Source organism: Sapajus apella, unplaced genomic scaffold (assembly GCF_009761245.1).
Source record: "Sapajus apella isolate SASKATOON/1434 unplaced genomic scaffold, GSC_monkey_1.0 scaffold709, whole genome shotgun sequence".
In the NCBI taxonomy this organism is placed as follows: domain Eukaryota; kingdom Metazoa; phylum Chordata; class Mammalia; order Primates; family Cebidae; genus Sapajus; species Sapajus apella.
In genome coordinates, this window is record NW_022437635.1 from 7,448 (window position 1) to 32,433 (window position 24,986).

The window sequence follows — 24,986 nt, forward strand, 5'->3', positions numbered from 1 at the left end:
GAAACAGGTTCGGTGAGTCAGTGACCCACCTGAGATCACCTAGATAAGGAATTATGGGATTAGGATGTCAACCCTTTGGGCTCCTCTGTTTCCATGCTCAGAATCCCTTTGCTAGACTATGTTACTCTCATGTAAGCATGATCATCCATGTTTGGTCAATATAAGAAGCTATATTTTTCATAAAACTTTACTTTTAACCAGAATATGTTAAGTGACAAGAACTATACCCATTTATCATTGACCGTCATCTTCCAGTGGTTTGACAAGCTTCCCCGAGCAGTGTTGCCAGCACATGAGATTTACCTGCAAGATTTGCCTTTAGATCTAAACTAGACAGAAATGGGTGACTTCACAGAACTTTGGAAACAATCTCCACACATCAAGTTTTGCTTACAATTGAATAATAAAAACGTGAATTTTCTTGCTTGTTAGCTATGTTTGGGGTAAGTTGTTTAAAGCTCTAGACTTGCCCGGTCTAATACGATAGTCTCTAGTCACATGTGGCTATGTAAAACTTAATTTTAATTAACTAAAGAAAGATGCAGTTATGAGCTCAGTTTATCAGCTGTCCTTGCCACATTTCGGAGACTCAGTAGTCACATGTGGTGAGTGGCTGCCATGCTGGACGACACTGCCCCAGACCAAAACACTCAATGACTTCACTTTCCTGAAGCTCAGTCTGCAGTATTATGATGGGGCTAAGATTGCTAATATCATTATCATAGCACTGTGGCTGGTAACATGACAGAATGCATGAAATGCTTTGCACATGGTAAAGGACTATACTTATGTACGTCTGGTGTCTTTGATAATCGCTGAACGGTGTTGTGAAATCATACAGTCTTTGCAATACTAAGACTTTGGCCCCAGGATCTTATAATCACATTAGCACTTTTTCAAAAGTTGAACTATGAATCTTGAAGTTAACATGTATGCTTTGTTCTTTAAGACCGAAGTCCACATTCTGCAGCAGTGATAATTTCTGACAGATTCTCTTACTGTGGAAGGTACCATTCCATACACATATAAAAAGCGAAATGTATCACTTTACCATCTGGACCATGTCTATTAGAATTTAATAGGAAAAAAGTACAATGACCTAGAAGCTGGTCAGAGTCATGATCCTTCGCCCTGTAGAAAATGGATTTTGTGGATCCCAGAGAAGGTGAATGAGTAACGTGCTCGCGTGTGCTTCATGGGGTCAGTGATAACCAAGTTCAGTAACTGGTGACAGGCTTAATGACTAACACAGGGCCAGCTCAGATGAAAGAGAGAATGGGACTTATCGGTACTGACTGTTTTTCCTGTACCTCAATTGGTTCCTTGTAGGGAGCTACAAATGTCTGTGACCACTGATGATTGAGGTTTTCATCCAGCACAATGGAGAGAAGTCTGCGGAACGTCCTTGTGGTTTCCTTCGGGTTCCTGCTCCTCTTTACAGCCTATGGAGGTCTGCAGAGCCTGCAGGTACGTGTTTCCGGTCACCCTGTTACCTGAACTTCTGAACAATTTTTAGCCTCCAAGAATCCCCGTGGTCACAGACGATAATGAATTGGAATTTTAAAAAATCTAATTCCGCTAGTGTCTCTTTTTCACTCCGCGCCAAATCCTCTAAAACACCCAGTGGTTCTCAGATGAGTCCTGCAGTGTGCAGTTCCCACTCACGTCGGAATAGGATTCCACAGCTGCGAGGCATGCCTTGCTTTTGGACAAGGACAGCAGGGGTCTTGGGATCGTGATTTGTTGGGACAGCCTTTGCCTTTGTGTGGTCAAAAGAAGACACAGGAAAAGCCATTGTGAATTCCATGGTTCCATGCCCTTGACTTTGCGTTGAGGGGCAGTCATGTGAATGTAACAAATTTCCCTAGACCTTAGAGATTCCAAGCCTACTCTGTGCAAAACTGTGAACTTGGGCACAATGGTCTGTCTACACTTTAACTCCTTACAGCATGCTTTCCACCATAGGTCCGTCAGCCCATGAAAAAGCCTAATGACATTCTCTGAAAGGCTGCAGCATTCTTCATATGCACCGGGAAATAGATCTGACACGTTTTCTCAAGCTAGTTACATTTCAAGTCTGATCTTTACCTGGATTCCAGTCTGAATTCCAGGGAATTCCAAGGGCTGGTCAGGAAGTAGGGCTGTGGTTACTTGCCTGGGTGATTCATTCCCACAATGTTGTACCCTGTGGACTGGGATAGTCACAAAACATTTCAGAGCTTCTGATGAGAAATTAGCGTGGTCTCACATGGTTTTTCAGAACAGGAATTAGGCACCTACTGTGTGCGTCGTATGGAACCAGAAGAGCACACCCAGGAGCTCAGAATCCAGGGTTTATTACACAAACACTTGGGACTCCAGGAATTCAGGTCCAAATTCTCAAGTCATGTTTTCTTTTCCTGAACTCCTATGTGATCCTATTTCTGATCAGTCTTACAGAGGATAAAATGGCAGCCAACGGTGACTCTCCAAGTCAAGTGGAAGGGAACACGGTCTCCTTTCTTGCCATGATGGTTCATTATTTTGGAGTCCTTGCTTCACCCAGAGCTTTGTGGTGTTGTCACAGAATGTTCTTGTGTGTGAAACGCCTGTTGTGTTGTTGGGTTGAACTGAGCCCATGTTGAATGTGGTAGGTGGGTGCTTCCTGGAAGGAGGGTGTCACAAGGATGGGGGCTGGTCAGCAGCACTTTCTCTTTAGAAAGCTGGCCTGCTGCAGAAGGAGACCCTGCCGTCCTACGGGCACCACAGCCCCTGGGCTCAGATTCCTAGGAAGCAGTTCCGGTGGATGTGCTGTGGCTCAGCCGCTGTCTGGAATTGGCCTCTGGACTTGGATGCCAGAGGAAGAGGGCAGGAGGGTCCTGGGAGTGCCCAGGGGTCCCTCCTGTCAGGCTGTGACAGCAGGACCCAAGGCTGCTGGCAAATGTGGCAGAAAACCCTTTGCCTCTGTGACCCCAGCCTGGGGCTGCCTGGTGGGGAATCACTCACGGTGCTCTCTGGACGAGCTCAATGGCTTCCAGCAGCTGCCCACGCCCAGCAGCACTTCCCACTCCTCTGGGGCTGTGGGCAGTGGGAGCTGCTGTCGTGTAATGTGAGCCCTTTTACCTCAAAAGACTGGCGATGCACGAGAGCCAGGCCTCCCTCTCTGCAGAGTCCCTAGACCGGGGAACTGTCCCCCCGACTCCTTTCCCCCCTGGGTCCCAGCCCCACCCAGCCTATTGTCCGCAGCTGACCCCTGAGCATGTGGACATGCTTTCACCCTGTAACGGGACAGCTGTCTCTCTTCAGGACCAGCATGAGCAACACAGACTGTGCAGCTAGAAGTGACTGGGGAATGGCTGTGTACCACCACGCGGAGGAGCCTCCCCCTGTCCATGAACCCAAAGGCTTCCACGTGTTTCACTTGGCTCTCATGCCCCAACGAAGCACATGCATCCCCAGGCCCCTCCTCAGAGCTCAGCAGCCCCAGTGAGAAGGCAGGGCCTCATTCCAGGGAGTTCCCACGAGTCCCCGTCTTGGTATGGACTAGGTCCCCTAATCCAAGGACTGAGGACACTCACTTGTGGCACCTCCCCTGCAGCCGCCACCTCCTCTCAGCCTTCCTGGCCGCAGGCCTGCAAGTTCTCATTCAGCTCTCAACCTGAGGTCACTGCCTTCTCCCCACCCTGGCCAGGAGCGGAGGTCTGGATGGGGCGCACAGCATTCCCGGTGTTGGGGACAACCTCGTGGCATTACATGCCTGGCCTGTGTCTCTACCAGCGGTGGTGGCTGGTGGGTTCCAGGACACAAGGGCCATGTCCCTGGTCCATCCTGGAACCTCAGGCAGTGACGGGCACTCAGAGGTGTGCGATGGCTATTTGGCAAAGAAAGAAGTCAATCATGTGCACTCACCTGCTTCACGTCCTTGGGGCTTCCCCATGGGCTGAGGACCCCTTCCAGTTCCCGGGAGGGCATAGACTCCTGCAGACCATTCTGGCAGCATCTCCCGCCCCGTCTGCCACACTGTCTTGTTCTCAGTCAACACGGGCAGACGTCCACAGGGGCATGAGCGCCTCTCACAGCCGCCCAGCCCAACACAGGCCCTCGCAGGGGTACCCACACTTCCCTGCCTGATGTTTGGACACCCTGACAGCTTTATTCCGAATTCACACGCGCTGTCCTTCCTCCAGCTGCAGAGGCGGCTTCCAGGGCAGCAGGCCTGTGGCTGGCGGTGCCTGGAGCTGTGGCGGCCTCCAGCCTAGGGGACGCTGAGGACCTGACGGGGCCTCATCCCGCTGTGCCCATCCCGTGCTCTGACAGGGCTGGCTTTGTTCCCACAGAGCAGTCTGTACAGCGAGGAGGGCCTGGGCGTGACGGCGCTCAGCACCCTCTATGGAGGCATGCTCCTGTCCTCCATGTTCCTCCCACCGCTCCTCATCCAGAGGCTCGGCTGCAAGGGGACCATCCTCCTCTCCATGTGTGGCTACGTGGCCTTCTCCGTGGGCAACTTCTTCGCCAGCTGGTAGGCAGCCCCCCAACCCCTGCCCCGCCACAGCGTCTTCCCCACACTAGAAAGGCTCACTTGGCACAGAGCTTACATTTGTGCCTGATAACCGTCCACTGCAGGGCTTGTAAAGTGAGCTCTGCTGCCCCGTCCCCTGCCTCGCTTTGGTGACAGACGGTGCTGGGCTTCCTTCCTCTTTTCCCACCAAGGCTCCTCTGTGCCCCCCACCTATACCGTCTCCTCCTCCAGATCCCCATGCTGACCCTTCCCTGGGATCCATACTGGTTCTCTGCTTTCCTGGCTGAGGGTTCTACTAATACAGGGAGTCTCGTGGGCACCTAGCCAGATGCCACCCATGGAACAAACGCTGCCCTTCGCCCACCATGAGGAGATGGGTATGGCCAGGCCAGGCAGCAGGGTTGGGACCCCAGCCCGCTCCCCGGTGTGATGGACCATAGAGGCCGAGCTCTGAAGGTTTAAGCTGCACGCCCAGGCCTGGGAACAAGCCACGGAGCATCGCCTCAAGGGGCCCTGGCTGTGACCCAGGACATGCGGATGGTGACGGCTGCACTCCCTTCTCCCTGGGAGCTGCCGGTCTCACACAGCACCCCGCTGTCGAGACGTGAGCTGGTTGCTTGGTCTTCTTGGCGGGGCTGTCCCTCGGCCTTCCTCGTGCTCCGCAGCTTGTTGTTTGTGGTTGCATCCAACACAAGGAACCTCACTGCTGTGAATTTCACTTTCGCAAATCAACCTGAGCTGGAAAAGGCAGTGGTTTTGCTCATTTAACGGAGTCGAATGGTGAATCCATCCATGCAACCAGCACCACTCATCACCAAGCTTGCAGCAGGCCAGCCCAGGCGCTTCCCTCTCCCTCATAGACCAAAGACCTCAGGGACACAGTTGCCACCGGCTTGCGTCTGTGGTCACAGGCGGTGCCGTGGGTCTGCTTCCACCCACAGGTACACTTTGATCCCCACCTCCATCCTGTTGGGGCTCGGGGCCGCCCCGCTATGGTCAGCGCAGTGCACGTACCTGACGGTCATGGGAAACACACATGCAGAGAAGGCGGGGAAGCGTGGCAAGGACGTGGTGAACCAGTATTTTGGCATCTTCTTCCTCATATTCCAGTCATCCGGTGTGTGGGGCAACTTGATCTCCTCGCTGGTATTTGGCCAGTCTCCCAGCCAAGGTAAAAGGCAATGGGGCGAGCCCTTGTCTGCAAGTGGAGCGGGGGGTTTCAGCGGTGGCCGCCGGGGGAGAGGGCTCCTGATTTCAGTTGCGCACGTGCCATGATTCTGTAACCTGAGCAGGTGAGTCAGGCCCCACAGGTGGGGTTCTCCACCTGCCTGTGCTTCAGAGTCTCCTGCTGCCCTCCCTTTTCTGGACAGTCAGGTGGGACTGGAGAACACCTGTCTCTTCCACAGATGCCTCTGCAGGGGCAGGGGAGCCCTTGGGAGAGGGCGCCATGGGGAAACTAAGGGCCACGCCAGCACAACTGGGCTTCATGGAGTCACAGCTGCACAACTAGCCTTTTGAGACTAAGCACGGGGTGGCCTGGTTACTTTTCCTTCTGACGTGATCCACTGAGCAGCCTTTCACCTGTGTCACGGCAGGCCCTCATCCCACGACGGATGTGGACATTAGATGAGCTGATGCCTTGGCTCCTCTGTCTCTACCCAACCTTGCCCTGCATAACGTGGATGTCTCATTGATGCCCACACCCTTAGTTCCCATGTGGAGGCTTTAAGCCCAGGGCAGAGGACCTACATCTCTTTCATGCTTATAGGAAACCTTTCCCAATGAGGCAAAAACAAATCCAGCATTCCTGACAAGTATCACGACAATTTCTATCACTCCATCAGCATTCTCCACCTTGCTATCCCATAAAAAAACAAAACTCTGCAGCCAAAATCCCTCTCCCTTCTTCTCATGCAATGTCATGCTTGCTAAGCACATTTGAAGAAGGCAAGCTGTGAAGTGGATGCAAAGCAAGTTTTACTCATTATTGCTGTCACTGTCAGCGACAGTGATACAGAAACTGGGGTTAAAGCTCAGTCTGCATATCAGGGCCTGCGTGAGGTGGAGTAACAGGCTTGTCTTGGGAAGACGTATCTGCAGGTGAGTTAATTCCCCAGGCGAGCACAGGAGGCAGAATCTGGGGCTGGGGGGATTTGGAGAGCGTCACTCCTTTCTCCACCTTCTTGTGCCTTCTCTCATCAGCTGGACATCTCACTGCCTAGAAGATTTTCTGAAGCTGTCTGTTACATCATTTGTGTTAGTCAGATAATAAAAACACTGAATATTCTTTCTCCCACGACATCTTTCTCCTCTCTCCAGAGATTCTGACGGGAGTTCTGACTGAGAGTCATTGCTAATTCAAATTTGATTCTTTTAAGAGATCATGGAACTAACATGAGTTTTCAAAAACAGAAAAGTTGTGAAATCACCTCCCCAAAGTCACAGAGTTGGTTACAGATGAATCTGAAAGCATCCAGCATTCCTGGCACCTAATCTGATATACTTTTTTCTCTTTGATGAAATTTAAAAACTTGAAAAATTTTAATTATGTCACAAAGGTAATATAACAAGTAACCAGCACTTTTCCATGTTTATTCTTCCCTGAATTTTTGCAGAACTCTAATATGATTTCCCACTTCCCAAAGTGTCTTACATCTAGTCTAGGGACATGTGCCTAGCGGTCAATGTATTTTGAGACACTGGGTCTTTCCACGTGACCTGTCGTGATGTCTCCCGCCAAGCGTCCACCATCCTTTCCACAGTCACTTTCATTCCTCAGGAACCTATGTCTTACCACATTGGTGGGCATCTCATGTGTCCTGTTTGCTCTGACTTCACAGAGACCCTCCCAGAAGAGCAGCTCGCGTCCTGTGGGGCCAGTGACTGTCTGATGGCCACGGCGACCACCAACAGCACCCAGAGGCCGTCCCAGCAGCTGGTCTACACCCTGCTGGGCATCTACACCGGTACGTGCTTGTAGGAGTCATCTCTCTCTTCTGAAACATCCCTGCAGAATGTGTTGGGCTGGGTCACATGCAGGGGTTCTTCTCGTGAATCAAATGCAGTCCAGCAGTGCTGTCTGACAGAGGCTCCTGTCGTGAGGAGACTGTGGAACATCTCCAGAGCCCAACACGGCAGCCATTCACCACTGGGCCTGTTTACCTCGTAACTGATCAAAGTTTCAGTTCCTAAGTCTCCCAGCTGCACTGCAAGTGCTCAGCAGTACGGCGGGCTGGTGGCTCCCCCAGCAGACAGCTTGGTGGCCAGCCGGGACCCTGAGGGTGACTATTTGTGTTTCAGCTGTGTCCACGGGACCCTGAGCTTCTACATAATCTCTATGAATCACCATTTTTCTCTGGGAAACGTACTGAGTGCCTTCGGTGGAAAGGCCAGCAGGGTGTGTCCTCCTGAGTGCTGGTTGCACCTCAGCTGCAGACGTTGCCAGGTCCTGACGAAATGTCTGCCTAAAGGAAGCTAACTGTCATGACGAAGCTTATTCTTAGGCGTTCATTTTAATAGAGAATATTATGTTAATAGTTTCATATGTGACTTTAGTGTTATTTCAAAAGTTTATTACAACTTTGAAGGGAATAGAGTCAGAGAGTTTTTAAAGCCATTTTGAAATGAATTGATATTCTTTTTGGCTGGGCGCAGGCCTCCCCTGTCATCCAGCACTCTGGGAGACCGAGGCAGGAAGATCAGGAGTTCAGGAGTTGAGGTCAGGAATTGGAGGCCAGGCTGGCCAACATGGTAAAACCCCATCGCCACTGAAAATACAAAAATTAGCTGGGTGTGGTGGTAGGGGCCTGTGATCCCAGGTACACAGGAGGCTGAGGCAGGAGAATGGCTTGAATCCAGGAGGCGGAGGTTGCAGTGAGCTGAGATGGTGCTGCTACACCCAAGCCTGGCCAACAGAATGGGACTCTGTCTCAATGTACATATGTATTCTCTGTCATTCTTGGATTTGGGGATTCATAAAGGCCTTGGAATGGGTCCTTCTTGAAGATGAAAGGCCAGCTGTGAGCTCTGGGGGCACCGAGTCCCGCGCTCTGCCGAGGTCAGAGGTGAGGAGGGTTGGTGCTCACTGCAGAGCATTTCCTCATGCTGAGGTCATGGGCTGCCCCCACCCTCAGGTCCCCTCAGGCCACTTCCACATCAGAGGCTCTGAGTCAACACTTGTAACGTGGTTGCCGGCAGTTGACAAAGCGTATTGAGCACGAGCGTGTGCCATGCTGGGCCCCCTTGGTCCAGACACTCAGATGACCATAAGCTGGCCTTAGTGAGCTGAGAGCCTAGCGACAGAGACAGACGCACTCCCAGCTCACCGAGACCCTGTCCCACGGTGTTCTGAGCTCAGTTCCCAGCTGACTGGCAGCATCTCCCTGGAGCACTGGGTTGTGGGAAAGCCTCCAGGGTGGGTGGTCCCTAAGCTGAGTCTGGACAATGAGCGAGATTTGGCCAGACAGGGAGGTGATGGCCGAGGGCCCTGGGGGCAGAGGTGCAGAGAAGTCCAGGACGAGCTGCGGGGCTGGGGCAAGGTGGAGGGGTAGAGATGGGGCACAGGACGAGCTGTGGTCCTCGACATTGTGCCAAAGGGTCTAGACGGGCGCAGACTTGCCTCCTAGGCAGACCCTGTGCCAGCCTGACTTGGAGGTGCAGAAGGACAGCGGGCAGAGGCCCACTGAGGACGGAGTGTAGAGGCCAGAGGAGCGAGCAGGAAGGGGAGGCAGAGCCGGAGGGGCTGAGGGAGAGGCCAGCAGGGCTCCTGTGGGTTGGACATGGTGTGGGGAAGAGTGAGACAGCCCTGGGGTTGACAGGAAGGTGAGATCAGGCCGGGAACACCTGGCTGGAGGACACAGCAGGAACTTTGTGTCCTGTCCAGTGGGTAGTCTGATGCCGTGCAGGGCTCAGGCCAGAGGCCGATACAAGTGTGGATGTGAGGCATCTTCCAAGGGGGTGAGTGGAATCATGGCAGGGATGAGGATCTCGGGGAGAAAAGGCAGAGAGAATTTTTGAGGAGAAGGAAGTACAGCCGGACCCCTGGTTCAGCAACGCTAAGGGCCAGGCAGAGACCCGGAGCCTTGGGAGGAGACAGAAAGCCAAACCAGGGTCTGGGGGGACACAGGGCTGCAGAATCAGCTGGGGGGGTGTTTTGAGAGTGTTGAGTGAGGAAGGGCTCCCAGGAGGCTCAGGGAGGAGGCCTGACCAGGCTCTCAGGCAGTGAGAGGCTGCGGACACCCATCAAGAGGGCAACCTGTGGGGGTCCTGGCATGCAAAGCCCAGATTGAGGGTTGTAGTAGTGAGAGGAACGTGGGGACAGGGAGTCGGGAGAAGCCACGCTTTGTCGGGTCTGCAAGTCTCTGTTGACTTGGAATCCCGGTCAGGCTTTCCCTTGGGCCCCGATGTTCCCATCCACATGGTCCTGGGACCACCCAGGCCTGTGCTTCCTCCACACTTCCCTCATCACCTCCTCTACATAACTGGGAGGCTGGGGGACTCGAGGACATTGAGCTGAGTCAAGAGCCTCAGGCCTCCTTCCAGCTCCACCACGTCCAGTGCAGCCACCAGCAAGGATGTCTCCTATCTATAAAAGAACAGAATTTTGGAGTAGGGCTGGCAGCCTTCCTCTGTGAAGGGCTGACCGCAAATATTTCTCCATGTAAAGACCTTTCTGAGGATCACAGGGTCCTTGTTGCAACTGCTCAATGTTGTCTTTGTAGTGGGAAAAGCCACAGACAACATGTAAGCACATGAGCGTGCCCACCTGCCAATAAAACTTTATTTTCAAAAGTCAGCAGTGAGCAGGCTGTGGCCAGCAGACCACAGTTTGTCGGCCCCTGCTCTAGAGGAAAAGCACAAACATCTCCGTGGCTTCCAGGGCCTTCATTGCCCTCTGTCCTCCACAGGTGGCTGCTGTCTGCTGGGCCTACCCTGCAGGGACACCCTCAGAGTGCTCCCTGGCCACAGCCACAGCCACGCAACCTGAGAGACAGTTCTCAGTTCAAGGAATCCCTCAGGCTAAGGGGGTCCAGGTGTAGAAGTGACGTGCAGCAGAGATCACACACATGTAAACGAAGAAGCTGTCGCACCATTGTGATCATAGCAACATGCAAGATCCCATATGTCTCCTTTTCTATAAAGCAAGGCCATGTCACCATAGAGAAAAACACAGAAAAGAAGAAAAGTGGACCTGAAAGAACAAGAGCAGCCTCTCCCTGGGCAGCCTTCCCGACTTCCTGAGCATTGCGCTGATGCTCAAGCTTCGTGCAAGGGGCCGACTCTTTAGAACTTAGGACACAGCTGTGCAGCATCCCCCAGTGCAGGCCACTCCGAGGGCTCTGAGTCACATGATATCTGGACACACATAATTCTGAACAAAGCCATGTGGCTTCTGTGTCCGGAACCTGCCTCTCCCCTCCCAGGAGGCTTTTGGGGGAGATGGGAGGTTGTGTCCTATTGGGCTGCCTGACACTGAAGTCCTGGTCCAAAGGATGAGATGGTGGAGAGGGAGCTTCCTTCAGTGAGTGGAGAAAAATGTGCCTTTTCCACACAGCCTACATGCAGTCAGCTCGACTGGTCAGCTTGGAAGGGAGCCCCGACACTTGTAAATCCCTATGGCCTCCTGTGTAGGCGTGACAACGTGCCAGACCGTGCAGGGGCCAGGACAACGCAGAGGGAAATGAAGGGTAACTGAGAAACGAGCAGGGCCACGGGACTCCTGCTTTCATACAGACTTTCACAAACTTCATGAGAATGTTGAATTGTCATGACACGGGAAGGGGCATATGTTTAGCCAAGATGGAAAGTCGCCAGATAACAGAAAGTGAAGCCTAGAAAGAAATCTGGGCATTTCTGGGTGGACCAGCATTAACAGTGGTGCCTTCTGAGACGGGTGCTAAGACTCTGCTGTGTCTGCGCACAGCGTGGAGGACAGCTGGCTTTGCAAAACCTCCCAGTTTCAGGAACGCTCAGCTGCTAGTCTGTCCTGCGGCAGCAAGCACACTGCGTGGCATGTGAGGAGGCTGGCACTGAGAGAGTGAGAGAGAGCACTAGATAAGGCTGCTCAGACACAGGAAGATAAGATCATTCCCATCTTTAGAGGAGCAGGGGTCTAAGCTCTCAGAGGTAGGAATGAGCCGCTCTGAAAGGTCCTGGCCCGGAGAGAAGGGAAGAATCGCAGCCACTCTTGAGTGGCCTGTGGTGCCCTAAACAGTGTATTGTTACCACTGCCAGGTGGGAGAGCAGCAGTGGAGACGTGACATCACAGAGGGCACTCACAATGGTCAAGGGACCAAAGGGCTTCTATGTTCAGTGAGAAACGCCCAAATAAACCTCAGTCTCCGTGGACAGAAATCAAGTTTTCAAATAATCAAGTGGTGGACAGAAGTGATGGACATTGACTCATCATATTTTGGAATTATGAGAAAGTTCAGGATGTTTCCTCATGGATGACATGAATAGTTACAATATTTTTGCATGGATAACCCATTTATATAGTTCACAATGCAAATCCGGGAGTCCCCCTTGCCCCCATTTAATTCAGTGTGGCTTCAGTGACCTGAGGCCAGTTGCAGTCCGAGAACCTTAAGTGGAAAATTCCAGAAATAATAATTCATGAGGTTTCAGTTGCGCGTTGTTCTGAGTAGTGTGATGGAATCCCTCGTGGTCGTGCCCGTCCCGCCCAGGCCGTGACCCTCCCCTCTGTCCGGCATGTCCACACCACCTGTGCTCCCGTGCCATAGTCTCTCGTAGCCACCTCTGTTGTCCCAGTGAAAATACGTGGTATGTGTCGCACGTGACACCACCCATGGTTTCAGGCCTCTGCTGGGGACTTAGAATGAACCCCTTTAGCGGGAACCACTACACTGTAAACGGGCATGCGGGGGGGTCTCCCTCTCACTGCTGTCCCCAGACCCAGAAATCCCATGTCTGCTTTACTTCCTAGTCATATTTAATGCACGTGTAAACAAACACATCTTCATGTCCTTCCTTACTAAATTCAAGTGGTAGCTCACTCTACACCAAGTTCTGCATCTGGGCTGCTTTTTCTCTTTTTACCATTTGTGGTGGGGATTTTCGCATCCTTGCATAAAGAGCTTCTTTTTTATTTTCTTCAAATGCACAACATTTCATTGCAGTTGGGATGCCCCTTAATATCTTTAACCAGTTCCTATTGGAGGATTTTTACACAAAATTATTTATTTGAAATAAACAAAAGTATAGCAAAGAACCCTTGTGGGAATCATTATCCTAAAAAAATTATAAATCAATAAAAAGCTGGCTGATGTTATAAATTGCTTAGAGGGTTAGAATGAGGATCACTCTCCATGGTTAAGCACGCTAACAACGTCTGGGGTCTCTCCCTAATTTTTTGTATGTTATGCCGGTGAAGACAATACTGACCTATTGTCCCAGGTTTCATGTGAAAGCTGGTGAGTCATGAGCTAATCAGAGAATCAGCACAGTCAATGCAACTAGAGCCCTGAGATCCTTAAGTGTGCGGCATCTAATGTCACCTGAAATCTGGATCTGAGTAGCCCAGCCTCTCGAGAGCAGGATGAGCCACTGGAATAAATCCGTGCCCGGCACCCTGCCTCTGGGCCTTCGTGAACGCTGAGCCTTTGCTCTTTCCTCTCAGGGAGCGGTGTCCTGGCTGTGCTGATGATAGCCGCATTCCTCGAACCCATACGAGATCTTCAACGACAAAGTGGCGGAGAGAAGAAATCACCCCCTTTCTGGTCCACTTTACTGTCGACCTTCAAGCTCTACCGAGATAAACGTATGTGCCTCTTAATCCTGCTGCCGCTGTACAGTGGACTGCAGCAAGGATTCCTCTCCGGCGAATACACGAGGGTATGAACCAAAGCCAGGGCCCGTGGCTCAGGCCATGTGTGGCATCACTGCCCCGCCTGTGTCTGAACCAGCAGGACCGCAGAATGTCTCAGGCCCCCTCGGGGCTGGGGCTGGAGGGAACGGGATCCTGCACTCCCAGTCCTGCCACAGCTGAGTTCATGATTCCAGGGCTCAACTTCCAAGTCACTTCCAGCTCCCAGGAGTTCCACTTCTTGTCTCCAGGGAGAACTTCTAGCCTGATCCGTGGCTTCCTGGGGAAAGAGCCGGAGCAAGTGACTGGGCAGCTGCTGCTGACTCTCCATGCAGACACTCACTCGGGTTAACCTTGCCTGGGCCTCACCCTGTACTGTCACTTTAGAGTTTCTGGATAGAAAGGCATCAAGTCCATGAGTACCACTGAGATCCCTTCTCCCTCTAGTTTTCAAATCATGCTTCACAGTCTAAAAGTCAATGTGGCTCCCCAGGCTTCTTCTCCGTCCACTCCTGCCCCTTTCCCCCACAAGGTGAGAGAGGCGGTGCCCCACCTTGGGGTGCATAAAGAAAGAAGCCTCTCTTGGGGCTGTTGAGAGCAGGGTGCCAGAGCCGGACCAGCGGGGGTCTGTGTCTGCGGCCCCGCCCTCTGAGGCTCTCCTTCTGGAGGGACCTTCCCTGCTGTCCCCACCCCGATCCTTCCCAGGCAAGACTGCCAACTGAGCAAGATAAAACGCACCTGCAGGTAGAATTTGAATTTCAGATAAGCCGCAGATGTTTCTCAGAGGAGTATGCCCATGCAGCAGTCCCGTGCACTTGCTTCTATCTGGCACCGCTACTTCTAGGACAGTCTTGATGGAGAATCTTAGGGGCTTGCATGAGTAAACACAAGGTAACAGAAAGGTCCACTTGGCATTCTGGGGACAGCCCCTCCTGCCCCTCCACTGGACTCGTCCTTGTCACCCCCGTGTGGCTGTGGCCATAATTTTCTCATCTCGGCCCCATCCTGTGTGCCAGCCCCGGAGGCCCCGTGATGGGGGCGGGGCGGGTGGACGTGGGAGCGAAACTGCAGTCCACAGCTGGGCTGCTCTGAGGCCCGGGGAGGTGGCAGGGCAACCTCTTCACTTTTCCTCTTTTTCTCAACTCTCTTTAGACCTAATAGGCAATGACTGGCCCCAGCAAGGGCAGGGAGAATTGGCTTCCATGTGAAATCATGCACATTTGAAGGCAAATATAGACTATATGAGGAATTTCATCCAGAGCTGCCCAAACTCCTCATTTTAGTTCTTCCCCAGAGAGGGTTTTCTTAGAAACCCAAGCTCTTCTCCTGCTCGGGACCACGGGGCTGAGAGGAAGGCGTGCGCCACACTGGCCTGCGGCCCTCTCAGAGTGGGCGATCCAGGCACCCGGCTGCAGCCTCAGTTTGAGCCCGGGAGGCCTGGGAGCGTCCCTGACGAGGCTCTGCTCCCCTACCCAGTCCTACGTCACCTGCGCCTTGGGCATCCAGTTCGTCGGCTACGTGATGATCTGCTTCTCAGCCGCCGACGCGCTGTGCTCCGTGTTGTACGGGAAGGTCTCGCAGTACACCGGCAGGGCCGCGCTCTACGTGCTGGGTAGGTGGCAGCGTGGGTGCATCCCAGCCCTGCTCACGAATCCAAGTAGCCATTGCGTGCAGCTCGCAGACAGGGCAGGGCTGGAAAGCTGCCCCAGAAGCTGCTTTGAAATTAGTAACGCCCTGCAGACATTCATTCATTCATTCATGCCTTCCTTCATCCCCTTAACAAGCAGGAATCAGATCTCTCTGGGAGCTGACTCTGGGCAGGCACTGTGCCAGGCATGAGGCCACACACCATTGCCTGCTCCGAGTGGGCACTCAGTGTAGTGACCAGGCCAGGGTGGGGTGGGGCAGGGTCTCTGCAGGCACAATGGAGGGACAGGAAGCCAGTGGTGAGACCATGGGGGTCAACGCCGGGGTTGGGACAGCTCTGTTCAGCATCTGTTCACACAGCAGATAATGAGAAACCTTCTAGGGCCACAGATTCCTCCCTAAACACACAGCGCCTTCCATTTTTCCTGGGTAGGGCAGGAAAGAGAAGAGTTAGAGGTCGTGTGAGCAATGAGGAATGTTGGCACTAAGAGAAACAGCGCCTGGCACGTCAATGTCCCAGGCGGGGCTGGGTGTGGGGTGCAGTCAGAGGAAGGGCAGGCACTGAGTGTCCTCCAGGGCCGTGGAGCCCGGAGTCTCTGCCTGGGGTTTCCTATCTGTCTCCACAGTCGCCCTGTGAAGCAGACAGTGTCTCCTTACAGACAGGAAATCACGGAGCGGAGAAGTGGAGGGACTTGCCCCAGGGAGCGCAGCTTTGGGCGTGGGGTGCGGACCTGCCTTTCTGCCTCCCGAGACCCTGCTCTTCCCACTCCTCTCGGCATCTCGAGCGTCAATGGGCAGCCTCGTTACTGTACCCTAGAGACGCCACAGTCTGTTGAAATCAGTTCCCAAAGCTGTGACATGCTAGGATGGGTCATGGGTGGGGCCACAGATGCCACCTGCCTGGGAGGTCTGCAGCCTCCTCCTTCCTGTCCCTATGCCTCCATTTGGAAGCCTCAGATGACACCATGGCACACTGTGTCCTATTCCCTGACCACTCCGAATGGAGCTGGGATCCTTCAACTCATCCCTAATGAAAAGTCCCTTCTCTTTCTGACTTTAATCCTCATAGATTAGGGGCAAGCTCAGGCCCAGACAGGGTGACCTTCCTTCCCAAGGTGATGCCAGACCACACCCAACACGCTCCAGGCTGAGGCCGAGGGCCACACCGCAGGGGTGCGGTGAGACTCAGCAGGCTGAGGCCGAGGGCCAGACCGCAGGGGTGCGGTGAGACTCAGCAGGCTAAAGCCGAGGGCCACACCGCAGGGGTGCAGTGAGACGCTGCAGGCTGAGGCTGAGGACCACACAGCAGGGGTGTGGTGAGACTCAGCAGGCTGAGGCCGAGGGCCACACCGCAGGGGTGCGGTGAGACGCTGCAGGCTGAGGCCGAGGGCCACGCAGCAGGGGTGCGGTGAGACTCTGCAGGCTGAGGCCGAGGGGCACGCAGCAGGGGTGCGGTGCAGAGCATTGACTTAGAACTGGCAACAGGCAGACACACCAGCTCACAAATTAAATGTCAAGGTGCCAACTAAAAAGACACTTCCAGAGTGTTAAGGGAACATGGAGCATGCAGCTAACGTTCCAGAGGACGGTGGTTCCAGCGCTGATCCCTCAGAGGGCTCTTCAGGTCATGATGATGACCCTCATAGCCCAGGGGTCTCCCCTCTGCACCCCCAGGCGCGGTGACCCAGCTGTCCTGCATGATCGCCCTCTTGCTGTGGAGACCCTGTGCTGACCAGCTGGCGGTGTTCTTCGTGTTCTCAGGCCTGTGGGGCGTGGCAGATGCGGTCTGGCAGACACAGAACAACGGTGAGTACCCAGCCCACGCCCCTTCCTCTGTGGGGGTCCCTAGGCCCAGGCAAATGTGGGGCTCTAGATGCCAATGGACCAGAGGCAGGAGAGGTGACATGGGAGAGACAGGAGGGCCAAGAGGGCTTTGATGTCACCTCTCTGTCTGATGTATTTTCTCTGAGAGTTTATTCAGATTCATGATGCAAAAGTAAAACCACCCGAGGTTCCTTTTGGGCACCATTCCCTGGGGATCATGTCATTTCCCTCAAGTCAAGTCTCCTGTTCAAACCTGGGTGTGAGACTCTTGACCCCAGGACAGTGGTCTCTTCATGAATAAAACCCTTTATTCAGACTTGCTCATGAACAGAGGTGCACTCCCCACCGGCCAGGGCCTGGGGTGTAAACACACAGGGCCTTCCCAGGAGCCCTCGGGGCGATGGAGGTGGTTGTATGAACCACAAGCCACAGTTCACAGGTCTCCAGGATCAGTGTCTGTGGATGAGGCTCTGGGGCTCCCTGGGCAGTGGTGGGTTTTCTGGGAGCAACAGGTGGGGGCCCTGTGGATGTTGGGGAGGAGGGGAGGCCAGGGTGGGCATTGTCCTAGAGACATCACATCTGGGCTGACTGCTCTCCAGGGGGGTGGGGTGCAGGAGGAAGCCAGGGCAGGAGGGGCAGGGGCGCTGCAAGGCCTTGTTGAAGCTGGGGTCGCCAAGAAGGCGGCCTGGGGAAGTGCAGAGGGATGGGGTGGAGGGGCAAGCCAGGTCCCCACCTGCCGGCTGGCCTGCGGGGGAGGGTCGGACGCACCCCAGCTCAGTGGAAGCAGCAGGAAGCGCTGACACCCAGGAGTGACCAGGAGCTACATGGAGTCGGCCAGTGTCCCAACAATCAAATCTGAAAGGCAGGCGACAAGGTCCAAGGTGCAGCCCTGGAGGGAGCAGGAGGGCTGGTTGTTGGGTGGAAGGTGACGTCCCGTGATGATGGCAGGAGCCAAATGCCAAAGTCCTCACAGAATAGGGTGGCCCGGCCCGGAGGTCAGGAGGGCAGCAAGGGCACCGGTGGGAGGTGAGCAGAAGCCCAGGAGGAGCCAGGGAGGAAGCAGCCCCAGGCCCAGGCAGCGGCAGGAATGGGGTCTGACGGCAGGCGAGCCAGAAGGGGACAAGCCATTGCACCTAAATCCCAGCTGCTCAGGAGGCTGAGGCAGGAGAACCACTTAACTCAGGAGACAGAGGTTGCAGTGAGTGGAGATCGCACCGCTCCCGCCCAGCCAGGCTCTGCCCTTCGATGCTCTGTGCTGGCTGGCCGTGTTTTCCGCAGGGAGAAGTGCAAAAGGGTTTTGGAGAAAGTCACAGGGAGAGAAGGAAGCAGGGCCGTGTGTGTGGCCGCTGGCCAGAGGGTGGGCGTTCGTTGTAAAGGAGAGATGAGGGCTTAGGGTGAGAACCCTGAGCTTCCCAAAACCCCATCTGAGGCCACGAGGGGTGTCAGAGGCCCAAAGAGGCAAGACTCTGCCCGCCTAAGAGATGCGGATGAGGCAGATGAAGGGTCCCCTCGGAGGTGAGTATGGCTCACACGAGACCTTTCTCCCTTTCGGAGAGACATCATCTTCTGCCTTTATCTGGCAAACACGCAGGGCTTAGAAAATGGAGAAAGCAAATCCACAAACGAGCTACAGGCCAGTGTTTCTGAGATGAGAGACCTGGTGCTGAGGGTAAAGAGCACGGGTGACCTCAGATCGCGGCGGGAACACTCCAGGCACTTCCTCTCTTGTCTTCCTGACAGTGATGGGTCACCTACCTATAGGACAGCAGAGAAAACCCACACGGTTGGATTGAAGGAGCCGCGCTTCACGTCCTTCCTGCTGCCTCAGTATTGCAGGCAGACGCAGTGAAGCTCTTTACCAAGATGGGTGTGTGCTCGGCCAGGTGCCACGCTCTGCCTCGTCGGGATGGAGGCTGGGAGGCTGGGACGGGTAGACGGGACGTGGAGGCCAGGCGGGGGCATTCCGTCACAGAACAAACAATGATTTAATGGAGGGGAGACAAACAGAAACTCACTCGTGTTTCTGGCAGTGCAGAATTATGAGCTAGTGGCATGTCACGTGGCTGTAGTGCTCCTAGCTACGTTACCAGTCAGCATCAGACAGCATTTATTCCAACAGTCCCCGGAGGCATGGCACAGCCAGGGTTTTACTGAGCTCTCCAAAGGCTCATCCCATTACCAGAAATGCACAGTGACTGCTCTGAACTGACTTAATTTTAAAATGTATTTACACATTAAAAGGAAAACACTGGGACAAATATCCCCACAATATTCTATACTATAATTCTCTAAACTCCCAATGAATGTGATCATTCATATTTGATTTTTGTTCATCCTGAGACATTGAATAGTGGACTCAACTCTTCCCTTCCTTGCGTGGCAAAGGCAAAACCTCTCAGGCAAAACCTTGTTGTATTGTTAAAGTTACCTAGGGTCAAACAGAGTATGAATGTCCAAGTCCAGTGAATGCCTGGAATAAAGGCTCCCTTTAATAAGGGACGCTAATTTAAATGAAAATTATTTCTGTATTTTTGTACAGGGATAAAAAAGAAATTTAAAAAAATAAACCAAATTGGCTGGATATGGTGGCTCACGCCTGTAATGCCAGCACATTAGAAGGCTGAGGTGGGCAGATCACTTGAGCTCAGAAGTTCGAGACCAGCTTGGCCAACATGGTGAAACCTCATCTCTACTAAAAATACAAAATTTAGCCAGGCGTGATGGCACACGCCTGTAGTCCCAGCTACTCCAGAGGCTGAGGCTGGAGGCTCACTTGAACCCAGGAGGCAGAGGCTGCAGTGAGCTGAGATCTTGTCATTGCACACAGCCTGGGCAACAGAGCAAGATTCCGCCTCAAAAAGAAAAAAAAGCAAAAAATTGGGGAAAATATTTTCATCTACTTGAGAACTTCCTGTGGGCTTTAGACTGGCAATCCTCCTGTGTGAGTAGCACTTCAGTGCCATGCTCCTGCGCTTCGGGCAGGCTGGCTCTCCATGTGGCACAGCGCACATAAGGTCTCTGTTCTCTATTTTTTGGAAAAAACTGGAAATTTTCTGTAGCTTTGTCTCCATCTCAAGAATAGCTCTCTCTGACTTTTCTTTTTCTAAATAGCAAGTTAGATTTCTAATGCTGTTCTCCCCAAATGTGTGCTTTCTTTTAAGAAAGTATGTGGCACGCCTATAATCCCAGCACTTAGAGAGGCTGAGGGGGTAGATCACCTGAGGTCAGGAGTTCGAGACCAGCCTGGCCAACATGATGAAAACCCATCTCTACTAAACATACAAAAAATTAGCCAGGCATGGTGGTGGGCACCTGTGATCCCAGCTACTCAGGAGGCTGAGGCACAAGAATCGCTTGAACCTGGGAGGCAGAGATGGCAGTGAGCCGAGATCGTGCCACTGACCTCCAGCCTGGGCAACAGAGGGAGACTTTGTCTCACCAAAAAAAAAGAAAGAAAGAAAAGAAAGTGAAAGAGTCGGCGGGGCGCAGTGGCTCATGCCTGTAATTCCAGCACTTTGGGAGCCCGAGGCGAGTAGATCACCTGAGGTCGAAAGTTCCAGACCAGCCTGACCGATATGGAGAAACCCCATCTCTACTAAAAATACAAAATTAGCCGGGCGTGGTGGTGTGCACTCGTAATCCCAGCTACTCACGAGGCTGAGGCTGGAGAATCACTTGAACCCGGAAGGTGGAGATTCTGCCGAGCTGAGATCGCGCCATTGCAGTCCAGCTTGAGCAACAAGAGTGAAACTCAAAAAAAAAAAATAAAAAAAAGAAGAAAGAAAGAAAAATAAAACATGTGAACATGTAGGCCACACTCCTTCCTAATTAACGACACTGAATAAAGCCCACTGCAGTTTGTCCTGGCCTTGCAGTCATAGCTGCTGAATTGAAAGACGGATCATTATAGCCTCTCACTTGGAGGCAGCTCAGAGGACTTCCCGGTTCCAGCCCCTCCTTCCTGGGGCAGAATCCAGAATCCACGGCTCACTGTCCCCCGCCAATGCGCGCCACTCAGATAAAGAATGTGTAGTCTAAAAATGCTCCTTTGCCCTGTTGGCTGTTTTCAAGCTGATAAACTCAGAAAATCTGACTTCTCTTCAATGCCCCATTCAGTCAACTGTCCTCTCTGACCAAACACGATTGCTGGACTTCTCATCCACGTCCCCGTGTTAGAGGACAGGAGCCACATCCTGGTCTCTTAACCCTGCACCACCTGGGAAGAGCAGGTAGACAGGCCATGCTGAGAGCAATGCTTTGTCTTTTTAAATACCCTTTTTATTTTGAAATAGCTTTAGATTTACAGAAAAGTTGCAAATATAGCACAGAGAGTCCTCTTGAAAGGTACCAACCTATAGACCCAAGGCATTTACCCCGTAGGCCCTGTGCCAGCTGCCCTGAATGCTGAGCATCTTATGTAGCCCTGGCACATTCCTACAACTGGGAAGTGGCACTGCCAGGTGACAGTCAGTGGAGGCACAGCCTTTATTTGGGCTCCTCCCGTTTCCCCACGAGTGTTCTTCTCTCTCTGCCAGGATCCCGTCCTGGGTTCCGCACGTACTCAGTCATCCTATCTTCTAGGCTGGTCTGTGACAGCTTTTGATTTTCCTTGTTTTTCATGACCTTGACCCTTTTGAAGAGCACTGTATTTTGTAGGCTGTTCCATAATTTGGGTTTGTTCGCCGTTTTCTCATGATTAGGCTGGGGCTGTGGGTTTGGGGTGGAGGACCCCCTGGTGAGGCGCTTGCTTGTCCCGTCATGTTGGGGTACAGGAGGGTGATGGGCCTCCTCACCAGCGATGCGAACCCTGTTCCTGTGGGCACCGTGGTCCTCATCAGTAGAGGGACATTCATGATGGGAGTTTTTTTGTATAAAGCCAATTAACAAACCCTGGGACCAGCTGCATTTCATCGCTTTCTTTAAAGCCAGTGGTGGGGGTGGGGGAACACCTCTTTGGATGGGAGTGGAAGATCCCCGGGGCCTTGTTCCCAGGACGTCTGTGACATTTCTGTTGAAACAAGCAGGCCGGCCCCAGCAAGGTGAGCGCCTGTGTTGTGGGCAGTTTATCCGGGCACTTTGTTTCTTGCAGGGAATCCCTATCCCAGTGACATCATCTGTTTGCCTTGGATGGACCTGGCGTTACCCCGCATGCCCTCCAAGGCCGTGGCACAAACAGGAAAATCCTGGGGCTCCAAAATCACGAAGCTAAAGGGAAAAGTCAGGCTGGGAACGGCTTCGCGCCAGTCTGTCTCCCATCCGATTCAAAGTCCCCCTCTGCTCACTGAGACAGGTGCACCTCTGGTTGTCTCCTTGGAGGCTAACCGGAAACTCCAAACATGCAACCGTTTGTCTCTGTCTACCCCGGACCCAGAAGCCCCTCGCGCTTCCAGTCTTCCCACTTTGCTTGGAGTTGTCTCGCCTTTACGGACCCACCCGTGTTCCTCTGATCTGTGTTGACTGAGGTCTCAGGTCTCCCTAGAAAGGATAACACTACCCTGTGCTCTCACCATCTTGGGCCCACGTGGTCAGGACCTCCTGAGGCTGTGTCAAGGGCACCCGTCCTCAACCTCGGAAAAGCCATCTTTCTAAATAACTGAGACCTGTCTCAGATTTTCGGGGTTCACACTCTCATCCGCCACGTACAAGCATTCTGTTGTTAGGGGAATGCCTTGATTTTGTTGGGAAAATGGGGCAGCGGGAAAGCCGTGCTCTTTTCACAAGCGGGGTCACCGAGGCCGGGCAGAGCTCTCACTCCGCTCTCTCCCCGCAGCTCTCTACGGCGTTCTGTTTGAGATGAGCAAGGAGGCTGCGTTCGCCAATTACCGCCTGGGGGAGGCCCTGGGCTTCGTCACTGCCTTCGGGTACAGCACATTTTTGTGCATCCACGTCAAGCTCTACATTCTGCTGGGGGTCCTGAGCCTGACCATGGCGGCGTACGGGATTGTGGAGTGTGTGGAGTCCAAGAACGCCATCAGACCCTGCGACCCGGGACACGCCAACCCCGCAGAAGACAAAGAAGCACAAACAAAAATGTGAGAGCAGTGAGGTCGGAGGAGGACAAATCAGCACGGACCGGCCAGAGAGTGTTCTAGAAGATGCCTCAGGACACAGAGCTGGCTCCGCAGCCCCACTCAGCACCTGTGGCCGTTCTGAAGATACATCATTGCACTCTTCATGCCCTTTCTTCTATTCTGACACATTTTTAGCCCACCATCTTATCAACAGAGATCAAGTGTGTACGGGAAGGAGTCAGTTAATTAAATTTTAGATACAAAAGAAAAAAGTCTAGAGCAGAATCAGAATTTGCCTGAAATCGTAGACTTACTGTAACTGTTGTTCTTGCAGTTATTTTGAGAATTGGAAGTCTTAAAATAATGTAGTCTAACCCCATAATTTTACAAATGGGCAAACTTTTAAACGCTAACTCGACTGGGATGAAAACGTCAAACATTTTACAAAGGGGTCCTGATGGGTCAGCTGACTCAGCCTCCCAGAGTCAGGAGGTGGCAAAGCCAGGCTGGGGCTCAGGATTCTTGAAGCGTATGGGGTCTGCGTTTCTAAATAAAGGCAGTTATTTACGGGACATGCCTCCTGCCCGGGTGCTGTTGTGCTGAATACTCACACGGACAGGCTTCATCTCATCAGTGCTTTACTGCGCTGTGGCCTTCACAGACCGAGAGCATTTCAGACGGAGACGCTCCGCGTGTCTGTTAACGTGGAAAATGGCGCCAGCCGTGGGTTGGGTGATGTTTGCCCGCTTCACAGTCGCCATCTGGTCCCTGGGCACCTGGTCTCCTCTCTCACTTGTTCTTCTTAGCGGCGCTGCTGGCCACCCATCTCCAAGGCTTCTTTCTTGTCCGTGGCACTGGGGTCCTCTGGGCCTTCCCCGCCCTCACCTGTCACCAGCACCCACCCTGCCCAGCCCCCTCCAGCCTTCCCCGTCCTTCTCCTTCCCTCCCTTATGATCCTCCCCAACCACCCACCCTCCCCACCCTCCCTACACCCCCCACTCCTCCCCTGACCCTTCCCTGGCCCCTACCTCAGCCCTGCTCAGGACCCCCACCCTCCCCCAATGCCCCAGCCCTCCCTGACCACTCCCCGCTCTCCCCCGACTCCCGGGCCCTCCCCAGCCTGTGCACCTGGGGATTTTTTCTCCGTTAACCCTAAGCTGCTTCCTTCCCCTTCCCCTTCCTGCTCCTCCCCTTCCTCTCTGGTTCACACCAAGGCTTCTTCTAGACCCTGGTGTCCTGTCGGCGGCTCTCACACCGGCGTGCGGTTGGATTTACTGTTTGCAGCAGCGTCTCCTCCTCCTGGAGCTGCAGCTCCCAGCGTCTGGCACCCAGCACTAGCACGTGCTGCCTGTGTGCGGAAGGAAATGGGCCTCTCCCTGAAATCCCAGAGGCCGCCTCCACTCGCCGTCATTCCTGAGGATGCCGGCCGCCTCAGGCCATGGGAAGGGGAGCACATGGCGCCTGGCCCTGGCCCTTTCTCCTCGTCAGTGTCAGCAGGTGCCCAGACGGGTGATGATCTAAGACAGGGAAAAGCGTAGCTGCCACGAGCTAATGCTTCCTCACCTCTCACATGTCAGCTCTCACACTGTCCCAGACGCAGCTGGCCATTTTCTCCCACCTGTTAGAATTCCCCCGATAGCCCAGCGTCTCTGACCACCAGCCGCCTTCTTCTCATCACCCAGGCTCACGTGCCCTTCACGTTGGACGTGCTGCCCGTCCACCGCCCGCCTGATCAGGGAGCAGGCCCTGCCGTTCCTCCTCCCGTCTTTGGGTCCGCCGCCTCCGTCCCATTCCCTCTCAGTGGCTTCCTGGTTGACCGTCCTCCCTGCAGGGCTCGTCCTGGCCTCCATCCAGGCTATTGAGAGAGAGATTGCTAAAGTGCAGGACTGGCTTCACCCTCCAGCGCCCATCCGTCTAAAGAGCACGGGCTTACCCCCTGGCCGTGACAGTCCAGGCCTCCGTGCGTTAAGCCTGGCTGCCTCTCCAGCCTTCTGTTCATTTCACCAGACTTGTCTATCCAGTGCTCCCCTTAAATGCCGAGGTCCTTTCCCTGGGACCCCTTAGCTCATGCTGCTCCTGTGTCTCTATCCAAACCATGCTCATCCTCCCAGACCCGATGGAAGGCCGTTAACTCTTTGCAGGCTTCAGCCATCTTCCCAAAGCTGGATGTCTTCGCTCTGCA

The 24,986-nt window shown here is 53.6% G+C and overlaps 1 protein-coding gene across 3 annotated transcripts; it reads left to right on the top strand.

The window, feature by feature from the left end:
* The first annotated feature begins 901 nt into the window (after positions 1–901).
* UNC93A (unc-93 homolog A) lies at positions 902–23,381 on the top strand. Of its 3 annotated transcripts, XM_032272554.1 has the most exons (9): positions 902–1,109; positions 1,377–1,467; positions 4,317–4,498; positions 5,440–5,669; positions 7,330–7,464; positions 13,137–13,351; positions 14,799–14,934; positions 16,644–16,775; positions 22,564–23,381. In XM_032272554.1, the coding sequence occupies exons 2-9, from the start codon at positions 1,381–1,383 to the stop codon at positions 22,827–22,829; spliced, it is 1,383 nt and encodes a 460-aa protein (XP_032128445.1). In that variant the 5' UTR covers positions 902–1,109; positions 1,377–1,380; the 3' UTR covers positions 22,830–23,381. The 3 variants fall into 3 exon arrangements, with proteins under 3 accessions (XP_032128445.1, XP_032128447.1, XP_032128446.1); XM_032272556.1 differs by lacking the exon at positions 902–1,109 and having other exon boundaries at positions 1,116–1,467; positions 16,731–16,775; XM_032272555.1 differs by lacking the exon at positions 902–1,109 and having other exon boundaries at positions 1,116–1,467; positions 7,339–7,464.
* Positions 23,382–24,986: the final 1,605 nt, after the last annotated feature.

Coding starts and splice junctions, on each gene's coding strand:
- UNC93A (XM_032272554.1), top strand. CDS start 1,381: ATGGAGAGAAGTCTGCGGAACGTCCTTGTGGTTTCCTTCGGGTTCCTG. Junction 5,670..7,329: donor TGGCCAGTCTCCCAGCCAAG/GTAAAAGGCAAT, acceptor CTGTTTGCTCTG/ACTTCACAGAGACCCTCCCA. Junction 13,352..14,798: donor TCTCCGGCGAATACACGAGG/GTATGAACCAAA, acceptor TCCCCTACCCAG/TCCTACGTCACCTGCGCCTT.